Raw genomic sequence first — 19,600 nt, 5'->3', positions numbered from 1 at the left:
GCCATTTTCGTGTGTGGAAAGTCCATGGAGATCAAAGGAATTGCGGCGGCCATTTTGTTGTAGTTTCAGGAGACCCATATTAATTTCATTTGGAAATATCCATGGCAACGTTTCCATATGAAAAAGAGATATACAGTTTGGTAATGATCCTTATATTGGTGTTTTTTGCCATCATAAAACAACAGTTGTCATTATTAAAATATTAGTATTTAAACAACCCATAGGCTAATATTGAATATGCATGTAATTATAATACAGTAATATGTTAAAAATGTCTGACTGGGCTCGGTCAGGTGAATCTAGGGTTAGGGGGAGGTGTTTAGACCATGTATGTATACTGCATATTTACTAATAAGTTATAAATTTATATAATAATAATAATATTTTAATATTTTAATAATGACAACTGTTGTTTTATGATGGCAAAAAACACCAATATAAGGATCATTACCAAACTGTATATCTCTTTTTCATATGGAAACGTTGCCATGGATATTTCCAAATGAAATTAATATGGGTCTCCTGAAACTACAACAAAATGGCCGCCGCAATTCCTTTGATCTCCATGGACTTTCCACACACGAAAATGGCCGCCGTGGAGGAGAAAACTGCTGACAAAATACGGAGGAGACAAAGCTGAACATACTAAACATGGACATAGAGATCGGGTCCCGCCGCCGGCGCATGCGCAGACACAGAGATCGGGTCCCGCCGCCGGCGCATGCGCAGACACAGAGATCGGGTCCCGCCGCCGGCGCATGCGCAGACGCGCACAGGAAGTGGGGCGGAAGTGCCCGAAGTCATGTGACCCGCGGCCTCCGTCACCGGAAGTGTGGCGGAAGTGCCGCTATTTAATGTATTAATCATTCTAAAACAGTTTATCTACACTATTTGAACTTTTAAACCACTCGTTTTAGATGAGGATGTGCCCCAAATAACACCCATAGTTTGCTATGATGTTTAATAACCACCATCATGTGTATCTTTATGTGAGACTCTGAGATTGAATCACCTGACCATCTGTGATGTCACAACTCCTTACCCAGTATGTAAGGGTATAAATAGGCTTAAGGAATCATTCTGTCCCTATCCTTTGAAGAAGTCATATGTGACGAAACGCGTTGGGTTCCCTGCACTGACCCCCTGCCTATTTTTTAAGCTAAGTCTTATCTCCTACCTTATATTTATATAATTTTATCTGTTGAAAATTTGTACCTTTATTTATTAACTTTTATATCTTATTAAATTTGAATATTTTTATATTTATATTTTTTGGCTCATAAATTTAAAGATTTTTTAGTATATACTTTTTAAACAACACAGGTCGCCGGTACCCCTATCCCCCACACACATATATATATATATATATATATATATATATATATATATATATATATATATATATATATATATATATATATATATATATATATATACACATACGAATATATACACATACATATATATATATATATATATATATATATATACACATATACATACATACATACACACACACACATATACATATATACAAAATTACTTTTATTGAAATTTTCCAATAACATGAAGTCCAAGCAAGAAACATAAGCACATCAGGTGTACATGAATACAAGTAGTGCAGCCTCAAAAGAGTGTATACCATAATACAGTCATAGTAAGGGCATATAGTAAAAATGGTTGAGCATTAACAAGAGGAGAGAAAAAGACAAGGAAGAGCGAAAAGGAAAGAAAAAAGAGAAAGGGAAGTGGAGAAAGGAGAGGGGTTCCGGGCAAAAAATATTTTAAATTACTTAATGCCCATTTTTTTCGTGAAATAAAATTTCCCCCCCCCCCCCCATATCATAATAAAAGGCAGAAAAAGCAAATTAACACACATATAATATAGCACCATCACTAACTGAAACTTACACACGGATATCCATTTACATCTTAAAATAAAATCTTAAAAATTGAAGAATATAGTACATGTTATCAATTGTCCTTAACTTGTAGAGATTATTTTCCGGTTTTCAATCCATCTCCACACAATACATACAGCAAAATAGTGGTAAGTATGTACTGCATCTGGAAGTGCTTCTATTCTATTCTTCTAAAGAAACAGAAACATAGAATTTGACGGCAGATAAGAACCACTTGGCCCATCTAGTCTGCCCCTTTTTTTTATTCTTTAGGTAATCTCAACCCTTTTTGAACCTTAATTCTTTGTAAGGATATTCATATGCCTATCCCAAGCATGTTTAAATTGTTCTACAGTCTTAGCCTCTACCACCTCTGATGGTATGCTATTCCACTTATCCACTACCCATTCGGAGAAGTAATTTTTCCTTAAAAATTTCCCCTGAACCTGCCTCCCTCCAATCTCAGTGTAAGTCCTCGAGTTCTAATACTTCTCTTCCTTTGAAGAATGTTTCCTTCCTGAACTTTGTAAAAATAAGAATTTACTTACCGATAATTCTATTTCTCGTAGTCCGTAGTGGATGCTGGGACTCCGTCAGGACCATGGGGAATAGCGGCTCCGCAGGAGACAGGGCACAAAAGTAAAAGCTTTAGGATCAGGTGGTGTGCACTGGCTCCTCCCCCTATGACCCTCCTCCAAGCCTCAGTTAGGATACTGTGCCCGGACGAGCGTACACAATAAGGAAGGATTTTGAATCCCGGGTAAGACTCATACCAGCCACACCAATCACACTGTACAACCTGTGTTCTGAACCCAGTTAACAGCATGATAACAGCGGAGCCTCTGAAAAGATGGCTCACAACAATAATAACCCGATTTTTGTAACAATAACTATGTACAAGTATTGCAGACAATCCGCACTTGGGATGGGCGCCCAGCATCCACTACGGACTACGAGAAATAGAATTATCGGTAAGTAAATTCTTATTTTCTCTGACGTCCTAGTGGATGCTGGGACTCCGTCAGGACCATGGGGATTATACCAAAGCTCCCAAACGGGCGGGAGAGTGCGGATGACTCTGCAGCACCGAATGAGAGAACTCCAGGTCCTCCTCAGCCAGGGTATCAAATTTGTAGAATTTTGCAAACGTGTTTGCTCCTGACCAAGTAGCAGCTCGGCAAAGTTGTAAAGCCGAGACCCCTCGGGCAGCCGCCCAAGATGAGCCCACCTTCCTTGTGAAATGGGCATTTACATATTTTGGCTGTGGCAGGCCTGCCACAGAATGTGCAAGCTGAATTGTACTACACATCCAACTAGCAATCGTCTGCTTAGAAGCAAGAGCACCCAGTTTGTTGGGTGCATACAGGATAACAGCAAGTCAGTTTTCCTGACTCCAGCCGTCCTGGAAACCTATATTTTCAGGGCCCTGACAACATCTAGCAACTTGGAGTCCTCCAAGTCCCTAATAGCCGCAGGTACCACAATAAACTGGTTCAGGTGAAACGCTGACACCACCTTAGGGAGAAACTGGGGACGAGTCCGCAGCTCTGCCCTGTCCGAATGGACAATCAGATATGGGCTTTTGTGAGACAAAGCCACCAATTCTGACACTCGCCTGGCCGAGGCCAGGGCCAACCGCATGGTCACTTTTCATGTGAGATATTTCAAATCCACAGATTTGAGCGGTTTAAAATGTGATTTGAGGAATCCCAGAACTACGTTGAGATCCCACAGTGCCACTGGAGGCACAAAAGGGGGTTGTATATGCAGTACTCCCTTGACAAACTTCTGGACTTCAGGAAGTGAAGCCAATTCTTTTTGGAAGAAAATTGACAGGGCCGAAATTTGAACCTTAATGGACCCCAATTTGAGGCCCATAGACACTCCTGTTTGCAGGAAATGCAGGAATCGACCGAGTTGAAATTTCTTCGTGGGGCCTTCCTGGCCTCACACCACGCAACATATTTTCGCCACATGTGGTGATAATGTTGTGCGGTCACCTCCTTCCTGGCTTTAACCAGGGTAGGAAAGACCTCTTCCGGAATGCCTTCTTCCCTTAGGATCCGGCGTTCCACCGCCATGCCGTCAAACGCAGCCGCGGTAAGTCTTGGAACAGACATGGTACTTGCTGAAGCAAGTCCCTTCTTAGCGGCAGAGGCCATGAGTCCTCTGTGAGCATTTCTTGAAGTTCCGGGTACCAAGTCCTTCTTGGCCAATCCGGAGCCACGAGTATAGTTCTTACTCCTCTACGTCTTATAATTCTCAGTACCTTGGGTATGATAAGCAGAGGAGGGAACACATACACCGACTGGTACACCCACTGTGTTACCAGAACGTCCACAGCTATTGCCTGAGGGTCTCTTGTGTTCAGGCGGGACGCCATCATGTCCACCTTTGGTCTTTCCCAACGGTTTACAATCATGTGGAAGACTTCCCGATGAAGTCCCCACTCTCCCGGGTGGAGGTCGTGCCTGCTGAGGAAATCTGCTTCCCAGTTGTCCACTCCCGGAATGAACACTGCTGACAGTGCTATCCCATGATTTTCCGCCCAGCGAAGAATCTTTGCAGTTTCTGCCATTTCCCTCTTGCTTCTTGTGCGCCCTGTCTGTTTACGTGGGCGACTGCCGTGGTGTTGTCCCACTGGATCAATACCGGCTGACCTTGAAGCAGAGGTCTTGCTAAGCTTAGAGCATTGTTTTATGTGGAGAGAAGTCTCCAGACTTGATCACACTCCCTGGAAATTTTTTCCCTGTGTGACTGCTCCCCAGTCTCTCTGGCTGGCATCCGTGGTCACCAGGACCCAGTCCTGAATGCCGAATCTGCGGCCCTTTAGTAGATGAGCACTCTGCAGCCACCGCAGAAGAAACACCCTTGTCCTTGGAGACAGGGTTATCCGCTGATGGATCTGAAGATGCGATCCGGACCATTTTTCCAGCAGATCCCACTGAAAAGTCTTGCGTGAAATCTGCCGAATGGAATCGCTTCGTAAGAAGCCACCATTTTTCCCAGGACCCTTGTGCAATGATGCACTGACACTTTTCCTGGTTTTAGGAGGTTCCTGACTAGCTCGGATAACTCCCTTGCTTTCTTCTCCGGGAGAAACACCCTTTTCTGGACTGTGTCCAGAATCATCCCTAGGAACAGCAAATTGTCGTCGGAAACAGCTGCGGTTTTGGAATATTTAGAATCCACCCATGCTGTCGTAGAACTACTTGAGATAGTGCTACTCCGACCTCCAACTGTTCTCTGGACCTTGCCCTTATCAGGATATCGTCCATTTTCTTTGAAGAAGAATCATCATTTCGGCCATTACCTTGGTAAAGACCCGGGGTGCCGTGGACAATCCAACCGGCATCGTCTGAAACTGATAGTGACAGTTCTGTACTACGAACCTGAGGTACCCTTAGTGAGAAAGGCAAATTGGGACATGGAGGAAGCATCCCTGATGTCCCGGGACACCATATAGTCCCCTTCTTCCTGGTTCGCTATCACTGCTCTGAGTGACTCCATCTTGATTTGAACCTTTGTATGTAAGTGTTCAAATATTTCAGATTTAGAATAGGTCTCACCGAGCCGTCTGGCTTCAGTACCACAATATAGTGTGGAATAATACCCCTTTCCTTGTTGTAGGAGGTGTACTTTGATTATCACCTGCTGGGAATACAGCTTGGGAATTGTTTCCAATACTGCCTCCCTGTCGGAGGTAGACGTTGGTAAAGCAGACTTCAGGAACCTGCGAGGGGGAGACGTCTCAAATTTCCAATCTTTACCCCTGGGATACTACTTGTAGGATCCAGGGGTCCTGTACGGCCCCAGCGTCATGCTGAGGACTTGGCAGAAGCGGTGGAAGGCTTCTGTTCCTGGGAATGGGCTGCCTGCTGCAGTCTTCTTCCCTTTCCTCTATCCCTGGGCAGATATGACTGGCCTTTTGCCCGCCTGCCCTTATGGGGACGAAAGGACTGAGGCTGAAAAGACGGTGTCTTTTTCTGCTGAGATGTGACTTAGGGTAAAAAAGGTGGATTTTCCAGCTGTTGCCGTGGCCACCAAGTCCGATGGACCGACCCCAAATAACTCCTCCCCTTTATACGGCAATACTTCCATGTGCCGTTTGGAAAATGCATCACCTGACCACTGTCGTGTCCATAAACATCTTCTGGCAGATATGGACATCGCACTTACTCTTGATGCCAGAGTGCAAATATCTCTCTGTGCTCTATAGTCAATAAAACACTGTCCCTGTCAAGGGTATCAATATTTTCAGTCAGGGAATCCGACCAAGCCACCCCAGCGCTGCACATCCAGGCTGAGGCGATAGCTGGTCGCAGTATAACACCAGTATGTGTGTATATACTTTTTAGGATATTTTCCAGCCTCCTATCAGCTGGCTCCTTGAGGGCGGCCGTATCTGGAGACGGTAACGCCACTTGTTTTGATAAGCGTGTGAGCGCCTTATCCACCCTAAGGGGTGTTTCCCAACGCGCCCTAACTTCTGGCGGGAAAGGGTATACCGCCAATAATTTTCTATCGGGGAAAACCCACGCATCATCACACACTTCATTTAATTTATCTGATTCAGGAAAACTACATGTAGTTTTTTCACACCCACATAATACCCTTTTTTGTGGTACTTGTAGTATCAGAAATATGTAACACCTCCTTCATTGCCCTTAACATGTAACGTGTGGCCCTAAAGGAAAATACGTTTGTTTCTTCACCGTCGACACTGGAGTCAGTGTCCGTGTCTGTGTCTATGTCGACCGACTGAGGTAAATGGGCGTTTTAAAGCCCCTGACGGTGTTTGAGACGCCTGGACAGGTACTAATTTGTTTGCCGGCCGTCTCATGTCGTCAACCGACCTTGAAGCGTGTTGACATTATCACGTAATTCCTTAAATAAGCCATCCATTCCGGTGTCGACTCCCTAGAGAGTGACATCACCATTACAGGCAATTGCTCCGCCTCCTCACCAACATCGTCCTCATACATGTCGACACATACGTACCGACACACAGCACACACACAGGGAATGCTCTGATAGAGGACAGGACCCCACTAGCCCTTTGGGGAGACAGAGGGAGAGTTTGCCAGCACACACCAAAACGCTATAATTATACAGGGACAACCTTTATATAAGTGTTTTCCCTTATAGCATCTTAATATATAATCATATCGCCAAATAAGTGCCCCCCCTCTCTGTTTTAACCCTGTTTCTGTAGTGCAGTGCAGGGGAGAGCCTGGGAGCCTTCCCACCAGCAGTTCTGTGAGGGAAAATGGCGCTGTGTGCTGAGGAGATAGGCCCCGCCCCCTATTCCGGCGGGCTCTTCTCCCGGTTTTTCTGAGACCTGGCAGGGGTGAAATACATCCATATAGCCTAGGGACTATATGTGATGTATTCTTTTTAGCCAGAAAAGGTATTAACATTGCTGCCCAGGACGCCCCCCCCAGCGCCCTGCACCCTCAGTGACCGTTGGTGTGAAGTGTGCTGAGAGCAATGGCGCACAGCTGCAGTGCTGTGCGCTACCTCATGAAGACTGAAAAGCCTTCAGCCGCCGGTTTCTGGACCTCTTCTTACTTCGGCATCTGCAAGGGGGTCGGCGGCGCGGCTCCGGTGACCCATCCAGGCTGTACCTGTGATCGTCCCTCTGGAGCTAGTGTCCAGTAGCCTAAGAAGCAAATCCATCCTGCACGCAGGTGAGTTCACTTCTTCTCCCCTAGGTCCCTCGTTGCAGTGAGCCTGTTGCCAGCAGGACTCACTGAAAATAAGAAACCTATCAAAACTTTTACTCTAAGCAGCTCTTTATGAGAGCCACCTAGATTGCACCCTGCTCGGACGGGCACAAAAACCTAACTGAGGCTTGGAGGAGGGTTATAGGGGGAGGAGCCAGTGCACACCACCTGATCCTAAAGCTTTTACTTTTGTGCCCTGTCTCCTGCGGAGCCGCTATTCCCCATGGTCCTGACGGAGTCCCAGCATCCACTAGGACGTCAGAGAAAACCCTTGATATATTTGAAAGCTTCTATCATGTCCCCCCTTTCCCTTCTCGCCTCCAAACTATACATGTTAAGATCTTTTAGTCTTTCTGGGTAAGTTTTGTGATGTAGGCCATGCACCATTTTAGTTGCCCTTCTATGTACACTCTCTAATGTATTTATATCCTTCTGGAGATATGGGGGGGGTCATTCCGAGTTGATCGTAGCTGTGCTAAATTTAGCAGAGCTACGATCATTCACACTGACATGCGGGGGGACGCCCAGCACAGGGCTAGTCCGCCCCGCATGTCAGTGCCGCCCCCTTCCCCGAAGAAGTGCAAAGGCATCGCGCAGCTTTAGCGTGCTGGCCGGGAGCTACTCGTCGCTCCCCGGCCCGCAGTGGCTGCGTGTGATGTCACGCAGCCGCCGCGGCCCGCCCCCCCCCCCCCAACTGTCCGGCCACGCCTGCGTTGGCTGGACCGCGCACCCTCTCCCGCCCAGCGACCGCCTCTGCCTCAGAGGCGATCACGAGGCAATGACTGCTGGCATGCACCGGCGCATGCGCAGTTCCGAGCCGATCGTTGCGCTGCGAGAAACTGCAGCGAGCGATCAGGTCGGAATGACCCTCATGATCTCCAGAACTTGACATCGTATTCCAGATGAGGACATACCAACGACCTATACAGTGGCATTATTACTTCTTGTTTCCTGCTACTAATTCCTCTCGCTATGCAACCAAGCATCTGATTTCCCTTTCTCATTGCTTTGTTGCATTGCTTTCCTGCCTTTTTAGTCACTTGAAATAGTGACTCCTAAATCCCTTTCCTCCTCAGTAGTTTCCATTATAGTACCCTTGATACTATATTTAGCCTTTGGGTTTTTGAGACCCAACTGCATGATTTTGCATTTTTTTTGCATTAAACTGTAGTTGCCACGTTCTTCACCATTTCTCAAGCCTAGCTAGTTCATCAATCATTTGTTTTACCCCTGCCTGTGTGTCTATCTTTGTATCATCTGCAAAAAGGCATACTTTCCCTTCAATACCATTTGCAATGTCACCAACAAATATATTAAAGAGAACTGGTCCAAGTACAGATCCCAGGGGGAATCCACCTGTAACATTTCCCTCCATTGATTGCACTCCATTTACTAAAACTGTTTCCTATCCTGAAACCAGGTTCTTATCCATTTAACAGTTTTATAATCCACCCCCTGCTTTCAAGTTTATTTAGTGGTCTGCAATGTGGGACAGTGTCAAATACCTTACTAAAGTCTAGATATGCTACATCTACAGCTCCCCCTTGATCTATTATTTTCATCACAGAGTCAAAAAAGTCAGTAAGATTTATTTGGCATGATCTCCCACCAGTGAATCCATGATGTTTTGTATCCTGTAAGTTTAAGATATTCCACAACTCTTTCTTTTAATAGTTTTTCAATTACTTTCCCTACTACTGATGTAAGGCTTACTGGTCTGTAGTTACTTGCTTCTTCCTTGCTTCCACTTGTACAGTGGAACTACATTCGCTTTTTTCCAGTCCTCTGGAATGGCACTTGTATTTAGTGACTGGTTAAATAATTCTGTTAATGGTGCCACCAGCACATCTTTTAGCTATTTTAGTATCCTTGGGTGTATCCCATGTAGTCCTATTGATTTATGCACTTTTAGTTTTGAAAGTTCTGTTAGGACCTTCTCCTCTGCAAATGTAGTTTCTACCTTATTTTTATGAATGTCCTTGCAACTTAACTGTGGCCCCTTCCCTTCTCCTTCTGTAGTAAATACTGAGCAAAAATAATTATTTTTTAGGTGATCTGATATTGCCTTGTCTCTCTCCACCAAATTCTCACTCTCTGTCTTAAGTCTTATTACTCCTCCATTTGTTTTTCTCCTTTCATTTATATACTTAAAAAAAAGTCACGAAGGCACTCTGCAGTGCTGCATCATTGCTCAGTTTTCCTCGCACAATGAGTTAAAGTTCCTAACCATAGTAAGGGGCAAATTATGACAGCCAGACAAGGCACATCGCCAAGAACTAAATTGCCCCCTTACAATTTTGACCCTGTTTCGGATTCAGTATGATATACCGATGGATGGGATACCAGCAGTCAGAATACTGACAGCGGCATCCCGTCCATCAGAGTCCAGACAGCCCACCAGAAAGTACCCTAATCCTTCCTTGTGGGTGCCTAACCCTAACCCTCGCCAGTGGTGCCTAACCCTAAACTTCCCTACCCTGCTGCCAAACCCTAACCCTCCCCGCTTGGTGCCTAACCCAACCCTCCCTGCACCCTAACCCTCCTTTTAATGCCCAAACCTAACCTTCCACCCACCGCGGTAGGAAGCATCCCGGTAAAAGAACGTTCGGGATTCTAGGCATCAGTATTTTGATGCCAGGATCCCGAGCACTTTCTGGATTTTGAAGGCGGCATTATGCCGCTGTTTGGTATTCCGGCGTTGGTATTTCAGCCGCCGGGATCCCGTCCGGAAGCATTTTAACTACATCTCCTGTTTCAACTGATACCCCTTTCACATCGCACTGAAAACCCGGTATCGACACGGCATATTGCCGTGTCGAAACGGGTCCGTGTGCGATGTGAAAGGTCCTTTGGTGAATTAGCGGGTCGTCTGACCCGGTAATTCAACCCGGTAAAAAAGAAGGGTTATTACCGGGTTGATTACCGGGTCAGGCGCAGTGTGAATGGGAGCCGTTCCGATGCGACACGGCTCCCATTCACAGTATAGGCAGAGGCGGCGCAGGAGATGAGCTCATCTCCCGGCGCCGCCTCCACCCCCGCCCCTGCTGCGCCCTCCGCTGCTATGGCAACCGACCCGGTATATTGCCGGGTCAGAAAGCCTGCAACGGAGCGCAAACGCCGGATCCCACCCGGTAAGTACACGTTTCTCTTACCGGGTAGGATCCGGCATTTGCGATGTGAAAGCAGCATAAGATGGAACTGCAATAAAGTCACGTCATTAACATGGAGAACATGCAACAAAAGGCACTGGTTATGAAGAAGTGACGCCCTCTCAGATACCAGCTCCACAAACTAAGAGAGAAGAAAATAACTTACTTTTCTGACAATGATCCTGAGTCCAGCAGCGTGCACCAAACACGGAATTAATTACAGTTGATGGGCAATTGTTCTTTCCCTTTATAGCACCAGGGCAGACGTCGCCACATTCCTCCTTATCATCTTTGTTGAGGCGGATGTAGTTGTCTTCTACGGAGTCAAGGATTTTGGACCAATCAATAGTAGAAAGGTAACATAGTTCATTGTTCTTTTCAATCCTGACAGAGCCCCTACTTATGTGCATAAGGCGGTGTAGACCAATTTCCCTTAGATGAACCATCTCAAAAATTACAAGGGCATAGTTGAAAAAGAGTCGAGTACCACGGATGACTGTGAGGTTTGGAAAAAGGTCTTTGAGACTTTCCAGGCCATAAACTCGAAAGAGAAGGAGGTAGTCCGTTATCATAGTAAGCTTGGGAAAACTCAAGGTTCGGAAGTTTTCCGGTTTGGTGCTAAACATGAGTAAAATTTGTAGGTGACCTTCAATAACAGTGCAGTCCTCCAGATCATAAAACTTGGTCAGGTTATTCCGGATATCCATACTGGAGCAAACTGAGGAGAGAGTGTAAAAAAAACAGGAAAACAAGTTCAGAAAAAGAAAAAAAAACAATATTGTATATTATCTGCTCACATACAAATAGACACAATTTTATAGATACAGAAAATAGTAATTTTGTTTGTAATAAAAATTACTGTTAATATTAATAAAATATTGTATTCCAGACATGTTGATTTCCACAAACTATTGCATATTTATGCAATTCATTGCAATTACATTTGGTTTTATTAAAAGAAATTGGAAATCCTGTATAATGCATGTTTATGAGATTGCAAATAAAGTATGGTATTTGAATGAATTTCTTCCCCAACTTTAGGTGTTGGCACACAACAGCTTTCAAATTAAGAATGCAATACAGAATCATACTGAAAATAGATAAACGCATTAAAATCAGACTTCATTCATGCAAATGCACAGCTACAAAGGAGCATCCACGTTTGAAAACACATTTTCAGAATTGTATAAAGTATGTTTCGGTTTTCTAAATCCATAATTAAACATACTTCCTGGCCATGCCTAACACACTTGTCTTTTCTAGCAAATAGTTCAGAGGTAATCTGTTTTGCTTTTTTTTTTTTTTTTTTTTTTTACTACCAACTGTGACACAAATTTCTATTGGCTGAATACATCACATGACTTATAGTTTCTCTATGTCTTACGGCTTGTTCACATAGGCATCGAATTATAGACGGCTCATATTACCTCAGGTAACCTGCTTGATTGGTTTTCACTTATACATACTGGAGAACTGACAAAAGGCCAGAATAGGAGAACATTGTTCAACTTTGCCATACATGCATCAACAAACTGCTTGTATGTATAAGCCCTAAGGAAAATGTCAGGTGCTTTTCAACACTGCATTTTTCCAGCCAGTAAAAGTGTTATGAAGCTGTCAGTTGCGCATGTATTGACACATTACAGTGAATGGGAAATTAGGCTTCCGCGTCTTACAATTCAAAAGCAAGCAATAAGTATTAAACTGTCTGTCTATTTGCATTCAACATGTCTCGCTTCACTCATTTGGAAAGTATATAAGAACTACTGTAGTGAAAGCCTAACAAAGAAAGGTAAGGGCCACTTTATTTTGTCAGAAACACAATTGATGAACATAATCCAGAAAATGGAAGTTGTTCTATTAAAGTATAATACCCTTTTGCACTGCTGCTAAACCCCGGGTTATTGCCATGATAACCTAGGTTGCGGCTCAGTGGAAAAGGATTAATCTGGGTCCAGTGACCTGGGAACTCAACCCAGCTAGCTTGCAGGGTTGGTCCCAAGAAGGACCCAGATTAAGTGACATTGTAAACCGGGTCATCCAACCCGGCTCCCATTTACAAAATGGACAGATCAACAGCGGGGACGCTGCTTCCTGCAATGCTGACACATATCCAGGGACAGGGCCAGTGATGTTAGGGGGCAGAAGCTAAAAAAGTTGGGCTGCAGTGCAGTCCAAAATTCAAATAGGGAAGCCACACCAGCTGCCAGTGAGTCCCAGCCTGCAATGTTCGGCAGCACTTGGGGTTCTAGATGGTATGGCTCCTCCATTTGAATTTTGGATTGCACTGCAGCCCTCTCTCTGGAACCAACACTGATCGGTGTTATCTAGAAAATAAATAAAAAGGGTGCATTTCCAACAAGTACACCTGTATTTAAGTGTCAATCATTTGGAGGCAAAATTAACCTGGATTGCCGCCTTAAAAATAATGGCAATCTCGCCAGAATCGCTCCTGTGCCTGTATCTCGCAGGCTATTACATAAACCCCCTAGTCCAGAGGTTCCCAAACTGTGTGCCGTGGCTCCCTGGGGTGCCTCGGGACACTTGCAGGGGTGCCTTAGGTTGGTGGTCCAGGTAAATTCAAATTATTCATGGTCAATATAATAGGCAAAACCAGTGCTGGTGGCTGCCAGTCATAAAATATGTGGCCAAACAGAAGCAAATCTTGTCCCTCACCACACAACTGACCCTAAGGATGACATATAAACGCGATCTACTTCATGTAATATTTCTTTCTAAATTTCTCAATAAGAAAGTTTTGGCCTAGGGGTGCCGTGAAAAAAATTCTGATGTTCTAGGGCGCCATGAATCAAAAAAGTTTGGAAACCACTGCCCTAGTCTCTTTCTTCATGAACAAGTATTCAGTATAACAAGCTTCCAGTTCCTACATTCAAAGTGCTCTTCCAGGAGGACACCACTGTTTCCAGACCCATAAACTTGCTGGTGGTTCACACAACATGCCTCTTCTGTAGGGGCTACACACGTTCAGTATAACGAACACCAAATTAATTACATAAAGGGAAAGCTGCTAGAACATACCTACATCCACAGTATAACTCTCACAGATCCACCCCTTCATCAAAGTGGGCTCCTTAGGATTAGAGACAATTTACCAGAGGACTGGCGAGTGTTATTTAGGACTGTAACCTAATACTCTCTCTGTTCAAATGGGAGAACTGCATGCATATTGGACATTCCTTATAGCTCCAGAATGCTACACGCCATGAAAAAATAAGAATTTACTCACCGGTAATTCTATTTCTCGTAGTCCGTAGTGGATGCTGGGAACTCCGTAAGGACCATGGGGAATAGCGGGCTCCGAAGGAGGCTGGGCACTCTAGAAAGATTTATGACTACCTGGTGTGCACTGGCTCCTCCCACTATGACCCTCCTCCAAGCCTCAGTTAGGACACCGTGCCCGGACGAGCAGACATTATAAGGAAGGATTTAGAATCCCGGGTAAGACTCTTACCAGCCACACCAATCACACCATACAACTCGTGATACTATATCCAGTTTGACAGTATGAAAACAACTGAGCCTCTCAACAGATGGCTCAACAATAACCCTTTAGTTAACAATAACTATTTACAAGTATTGCAGACAATCCGCACTTGGGATGGGCGCCCAGCATCCACTACGGACTACGAGAAATAGAATTACCGGTGAGTAAATTCTTATTTTCTCTAACGTCCTAGTGGATGCTGGGAACTCCGTAAGGACCATGGGGATTATACCAAAGCTCCCAAACGGGCGGGAGAGTGCGGATGACTCTGTAGCACCGAATGAGAGAACTCCAGGTCCTCCTCAGCCAGGGTATCAAATTTGTAGAATTTTGCAAATGTGTTTGCCCCTGACCAAGTAGCTGCTCGGCAAAGTTGTAAAGCCGAGACCCCTCGGGCAGCCGCCCAAGATGAGCCCACCTTCCTTGTGGAATGGGCATTTACAGATTTTGGCTGTGGCATGCCTGCCACAGAATGTGCAAGCTGAATTGTACTACAAATCCAGCGAGCAATAGACTGCTTAGAAGCAGGAGCACCCAGCTTGTTGGGTGCATACAGGATAAACAGCGAGTCAGATTTTCTGACTCCAGCCGTCCTGGAAACATATTTTCAGGGCCCTGACAACGTCTAGCAACTTGGAGTCCTCCAAATCCTTAGTAGCCGCAGGCACCACAATAGGCTGGTTCAGGTGAAACGCTGACACCACCTTAGGGAGAAACTGGGGACGAGTCCTCAATTCTGCCCTATCCATATGGAAAATCAGATAAGGGCTTTTACATGATAAAGCCGCCAATTCTGATACTCGCCTGGCTGAAGCCAGGGCCAATAACATAACCACTTTCCACGTGAGATATTTCAGATCCACGGTTTTTAGTGGCTCAAACCAATGTGATTTTAAGAAACTCAACATCACGTTGAGATCCCAAGGTGCCACAGGAGGCACAAATGGAGGCTGAATATGCAGCACTCCTTTCACAAATGTCTGAACTTCAGGTACTGAAGCTAGTTCTTTTTGAAAGAAAATCGACAGAGCCGAGATCTGTACTTTAATGGAGCCTAATTTTAGGCCCATATTCACTCCTGCTTGCAGGAAATGCAGAAAATCGACCTAGTTGAAATTCCTCTGTTGGGGCCTTTTTGGCCTCGCACCATGCAACATATTTCCGCCATATGCGGTGATAATGCTTTGCCGTAACATCTTTCCTGGCCTTAATAAGCGTAGGAATGACTTCTTCCGGAATACCCTTTTCCTTTAGGATCCGGTGTTCAACCGCCATGCCGTCAAACGCAGCCGCGGTAAGTCTTGGAACAGACAGGGCCCCTGTTGTAGCAGGTCCTGTCTGAGCGGCAGAGGCCACGGGTCCTCTGAGAGCATCTCTTGAAGTTCCGGGTACCACGCTCGTCTTGGCCAATCCGGAACCACGAGAATGGTGTTTACTCCTCGCTTTCTTATTATTCTCAATACCTTTGGTATGAGAGGCAGAGGAGGGAACACATAAACCGACTGGTACACCCACGGTGTCACTAGAGCGTCCACAGCTATCGCCTGAGGGTCCCTTGACCTGGCGCAATATCTTTTTAACTTTTTGTTGAGGCGGGACGCCATCATGTCCACCTGTGGTTTTTCCCAACGGTTTACCAGCATCTGGAAGACTTCTGGATGAAGTCCCCACTCTCCCGGGTGGAGGTCGTGTCTGCTGAGGAAGTCTGCTTCCCAGTTGTCCACTCCCGGAATGAACACTGCTGACAGTGCTAGTACATGATTTTCCGCCCATCGGAGAATTCTTGTGGCTTCCGCCATCGCCATCCTGCTTCTTGTGCCGCCCTGTCGATTTACATGGGCGACTGCCGTGATGTTGTCTGACTGGATCAGCACCGGCTGGTGTAGGAGCAGGGATTTTGCTTGACTTAGGGCATTGTAGATGGCCCTTAGTTCCAGAATATTTATGTGAAGGGAAGTCTCCTGACTCGACCATAGTCCTTGGAAGTTTCTTCCCTGTGTGACTGCCCCCCAGCCTCGAAGGCTGGCATCCGTGGTCACCAGGACCCAGTCCTGTATGCCGAACCTGCGGCCCTCTAGAAGATGGGCACTCTGCAGCCACCACAGTAACGACACCCTGGTTCTTGGAGACAGGGTTATCAAGCGATGCATCTGAAGATGCGATCCGGACCACTGGTCCAACAGGTCCCACTGAAAGATTCTGGCATGGAACCTGCCGAAGGAAATTGCTTCGTAAGAAGCCACCATCTTTCCCAGGACCCGCGTGCAGCGATGCACTGATACCTGTTTTGGTTTCAGGAGGTCTCTGACTAGAGATGACAACTCCCTGGCTTTTTCCTCCGGGAGAAACACTTTTTTCTAGACTGTATCCAGAATCATACCCAGGAACAGTAGCCGTGTTGTCGGAACCAGCTGTGACTTTGGGATATTCAGAATCCAGCCGTGCTGGTGCAGCACCTCCTGAGATAGTGCTACTCCCACCAACAACTGTTCCTTGGACCTCGCTTTTATTAGGAGATCGTCCAAGTACGGGATAATTAAAACTCCCTTTTTTCGAAGGAGTATCATCATTTCCGCCATAACCTTGGTAAATACCCTCGGTGCCGTGGACAGTCCAAACGGCAGCGTCTGGAATTGGTAATGGCAATCCTGTACTACAAATCTGAGGTACTCCTGGTGAGGATGGTAAATGGGGACATGCAAGTAAGCATCCTTGATGTCCAGGGATACCATGTAATCCCCCTCGTCCAGGCTCGCAATAACCGCCCTGAGCGATTCCATCTTGAACTTGAATTTTTTTATGTATGTGTTCAAGGATTTCAAATTTAAAATGGGTCTCACCGAACGGTCCGGTTTCGGTACCACAAATAGTGTGGAATAGTAACCCCGGCCTTGTTGAAGTAGGGGTACTTTGATTATCACCTGCTGAGAATACAGCTTGTGAATTGCCGCTTCTGAGGGAGCAATCGGCAAGGCAGATTTTAGGAACCGGTGGGGTGGAGACGCCTCGAATTCCAGTTTGTACCCCTGAGATACTATTTGAAGGATCCAGGGATCCACCTGTGAGCGAGCCCACTGATCGCTGAAATTCTTGAGGCGGCCCCCCACCATACCTGGCTCCGCCTGGGGAGCCCCACCGTCATGCGGCGGACTTGGAAGAAGCAGCGGGGGAGGACTTTTGCTCCTGGGAACCTGCTGTTTGTTGCAGCCTTTTTCCCCTACCTCTGCCTCTGCCTCTGGACAGAAAGGACCCGCCTTTTCCACGCCTGTTTTTCTGGATCCGAAAGGACTGAACCTGATAAAACGGCGCCTTCTTAGGCTGTGAGGGGACATGGGGTAAAAATGCTGACTTCCCAGACGTTGCTGTGGAAACTAGGTCCGAGAGACCATCCCCAAATAATTCCTCACCCTTCTATGGTAACACTTCCATGTGCTTTTTTGAATCTGCATCTCCTGTCCACTGGCGAGTCCATAAGCCTCTCCTAGCAGAAATGGACAATGCACTTACTTTAGATGCCAGTCGGCAGATTTCCCTTTGTGCATCTCTCATATATAAGACTGAGTCTTTTATATGGTCTATGGTTAACAAGATCGTGTCTCTGTCCAATGTGTCAATATTTTCTGACAGTTTATCTGACCACGCAGCGGCAGCACTGCACATCCAAGCTGACGCAATAGCTGGCCTAAGTATAATGCCTGTGTGTGTATACACAGACTTCAGGATCGCCTCCTGCTTTCTATCAGCAGGTTCCTTGAGGGCGGCCGTATCCGGAGACGGTAGTGCCACCTTTTTAGACAAACGTGTGAGCGCTTTATCCACTCTAGGGGGTGTTTCCCAACGTGACCTATCCTCTGGCGGGAAAGGGAACGCCATTAGTACCTTCTTAGGAATTACCAATTTTTTATCAGGGAAAGCCCTCGCTTCTTCACACACTTCATTTAATTCATCTGATGGGGGAAAAACTACGGGTAGTTTTTTCTCTCCAAACATAATACCCTTTTTAGTGGTACCTGTACTTATATCAGAAATGTGTAACACCTCTTTCATTGCCTCAATCATGCAGTGAATGGCCTTAGTAGGCATTAGGTTAGACTCATCGTCGTCGACACTGGTGTCAGTATCAGTGTCAACATCTGGGTCTGCTTGTGGTAGCGGGCGTTTTAGAGCCCCTGACGACCCATGCGACGCCTGGGCAGGCACGAGCTGAGAAGCCGGCTGTCCCACATTAGGCATGTCGTCAATTTTCTTATATAAGGAGTCTATACGTGCACTCATTACTTTCCATAAGCCCATCCACTCAGGTGTCTGCCCCGCAGGGGGTGACATCCCTTCTAAAGGCATCTGCTCCGCCTCCACATCATTATCCTCATCAAACATGTCGACACAGCCGTACCGACACACCGCACACACACAAGGAATGCTCCGAATGAGGACAGGACCCACAAAAGCCCTTTGGGGGGACAGAGTGAGAGTATGCCAGCACACACCAGAGCGCTATATAATGCAGGGACTAACTGAGTTATGTCCCCTATAGCTGCTTTTTATATTATATATATATATATATATATATATATATATATATATATATATATATATATATATATATATTGCGCCTAAATTTAGTGCCCCCCTCTCTGTTTTTACCCTGTTCTGAAGTGTAGACTGCAGGGGAGAGCCAGGGAGCTTCCTTCCAGCGGATCTGTGAAGGAGAAATGGCGCCAGTGTGTCTGAGGGAGATAGCTCCGCCCCTTTTCCGCGGCCTATTCTCCCGCTTTTTCCTGGATTCTGGCAGGGGTATTTACCACATATATAGCCTCTGGGGCTATATATTGTGGTATTTTTGCCAGCCAAGGTGTTTTTATTGCTGCTCAGGGCGCCCCCCCCCCAGCGCCCTGCACCCTCAGTGACCGGAGTGTGAAGTGTGCATGAGGAGCAATGGCGCACAGCTGCAGTGCTGTGCGCTACCTTGGTGAAGACTGATGTCTTCTGCCGCCGTTTTTCCGGACCTCTTCTTGCTTCTGGCTCTGTAAGGGGGACGGCGGCGCGGCTCCGGGACCGAACACCAAGGACTGGGCCTGCGGTCGATCCCTCTGGAGCTAATGGTGTCCAGTAGCCTAAGAAGCCCAATCCGGCTGCAAGCAGGCGAGTTCGCTTCTTCTCCCCTTAGTCCCTCGCTGCAGTGAGCCTGTTGCCAGCAGGTCTCACTGAAAATAAAAAACCTAAATCTATACTTTCTTTCTAAGGGCTCAGGAGAGCCCCTAGTGTGCATCCAACCTCGGCCGGGCACGAAATCTAACTGAGGCTTGGAGGAGGGTCATA

The 19,600-nt window shown here is 46.1% G+C and overlaps 1 protein-coding gene across 1 annotated transcript in view; it reads right to left on the bottom strand.

Moving 5' to 3' along the window:
- Positions 1-19,600, bottom strand: part of INSR (insulin receptor) — a 274,711-nt gene that overhangs the window by 160,125 nt on the left and 94,986 nt on the right. Inside the window, exon 2 of the mRNA XM_063914392.1 lies at positions 10,943-11,494. Within this exon, the coding sequence (XP_063770462.1) occupies positions 10,943-11,494 (552 nt within the window). The remainder of the gene's footprint in view (positions 1-10,942; positions 11,495-19,600) is intronic.

This window comes from Pseudophryne corroboree, chromosome 1 (genome assembly GCF_028390025.1).
Source record: "Pseudophryne corroboree isolate aPseCor3 chromosome 1, aPseCor3.hap2, whole genome shotgun sequence".
Taxonomy (NCBI): domain Eukaryota; kingdom Metazoa; phylum Chordata; class Amphibia; order Anura; family Myobatrachidae; genus Pseudophryne; species Pseudophryne corroboree.
This window is presented reverse-complemented; position numbering and strand designations above follow the sequence as displayed.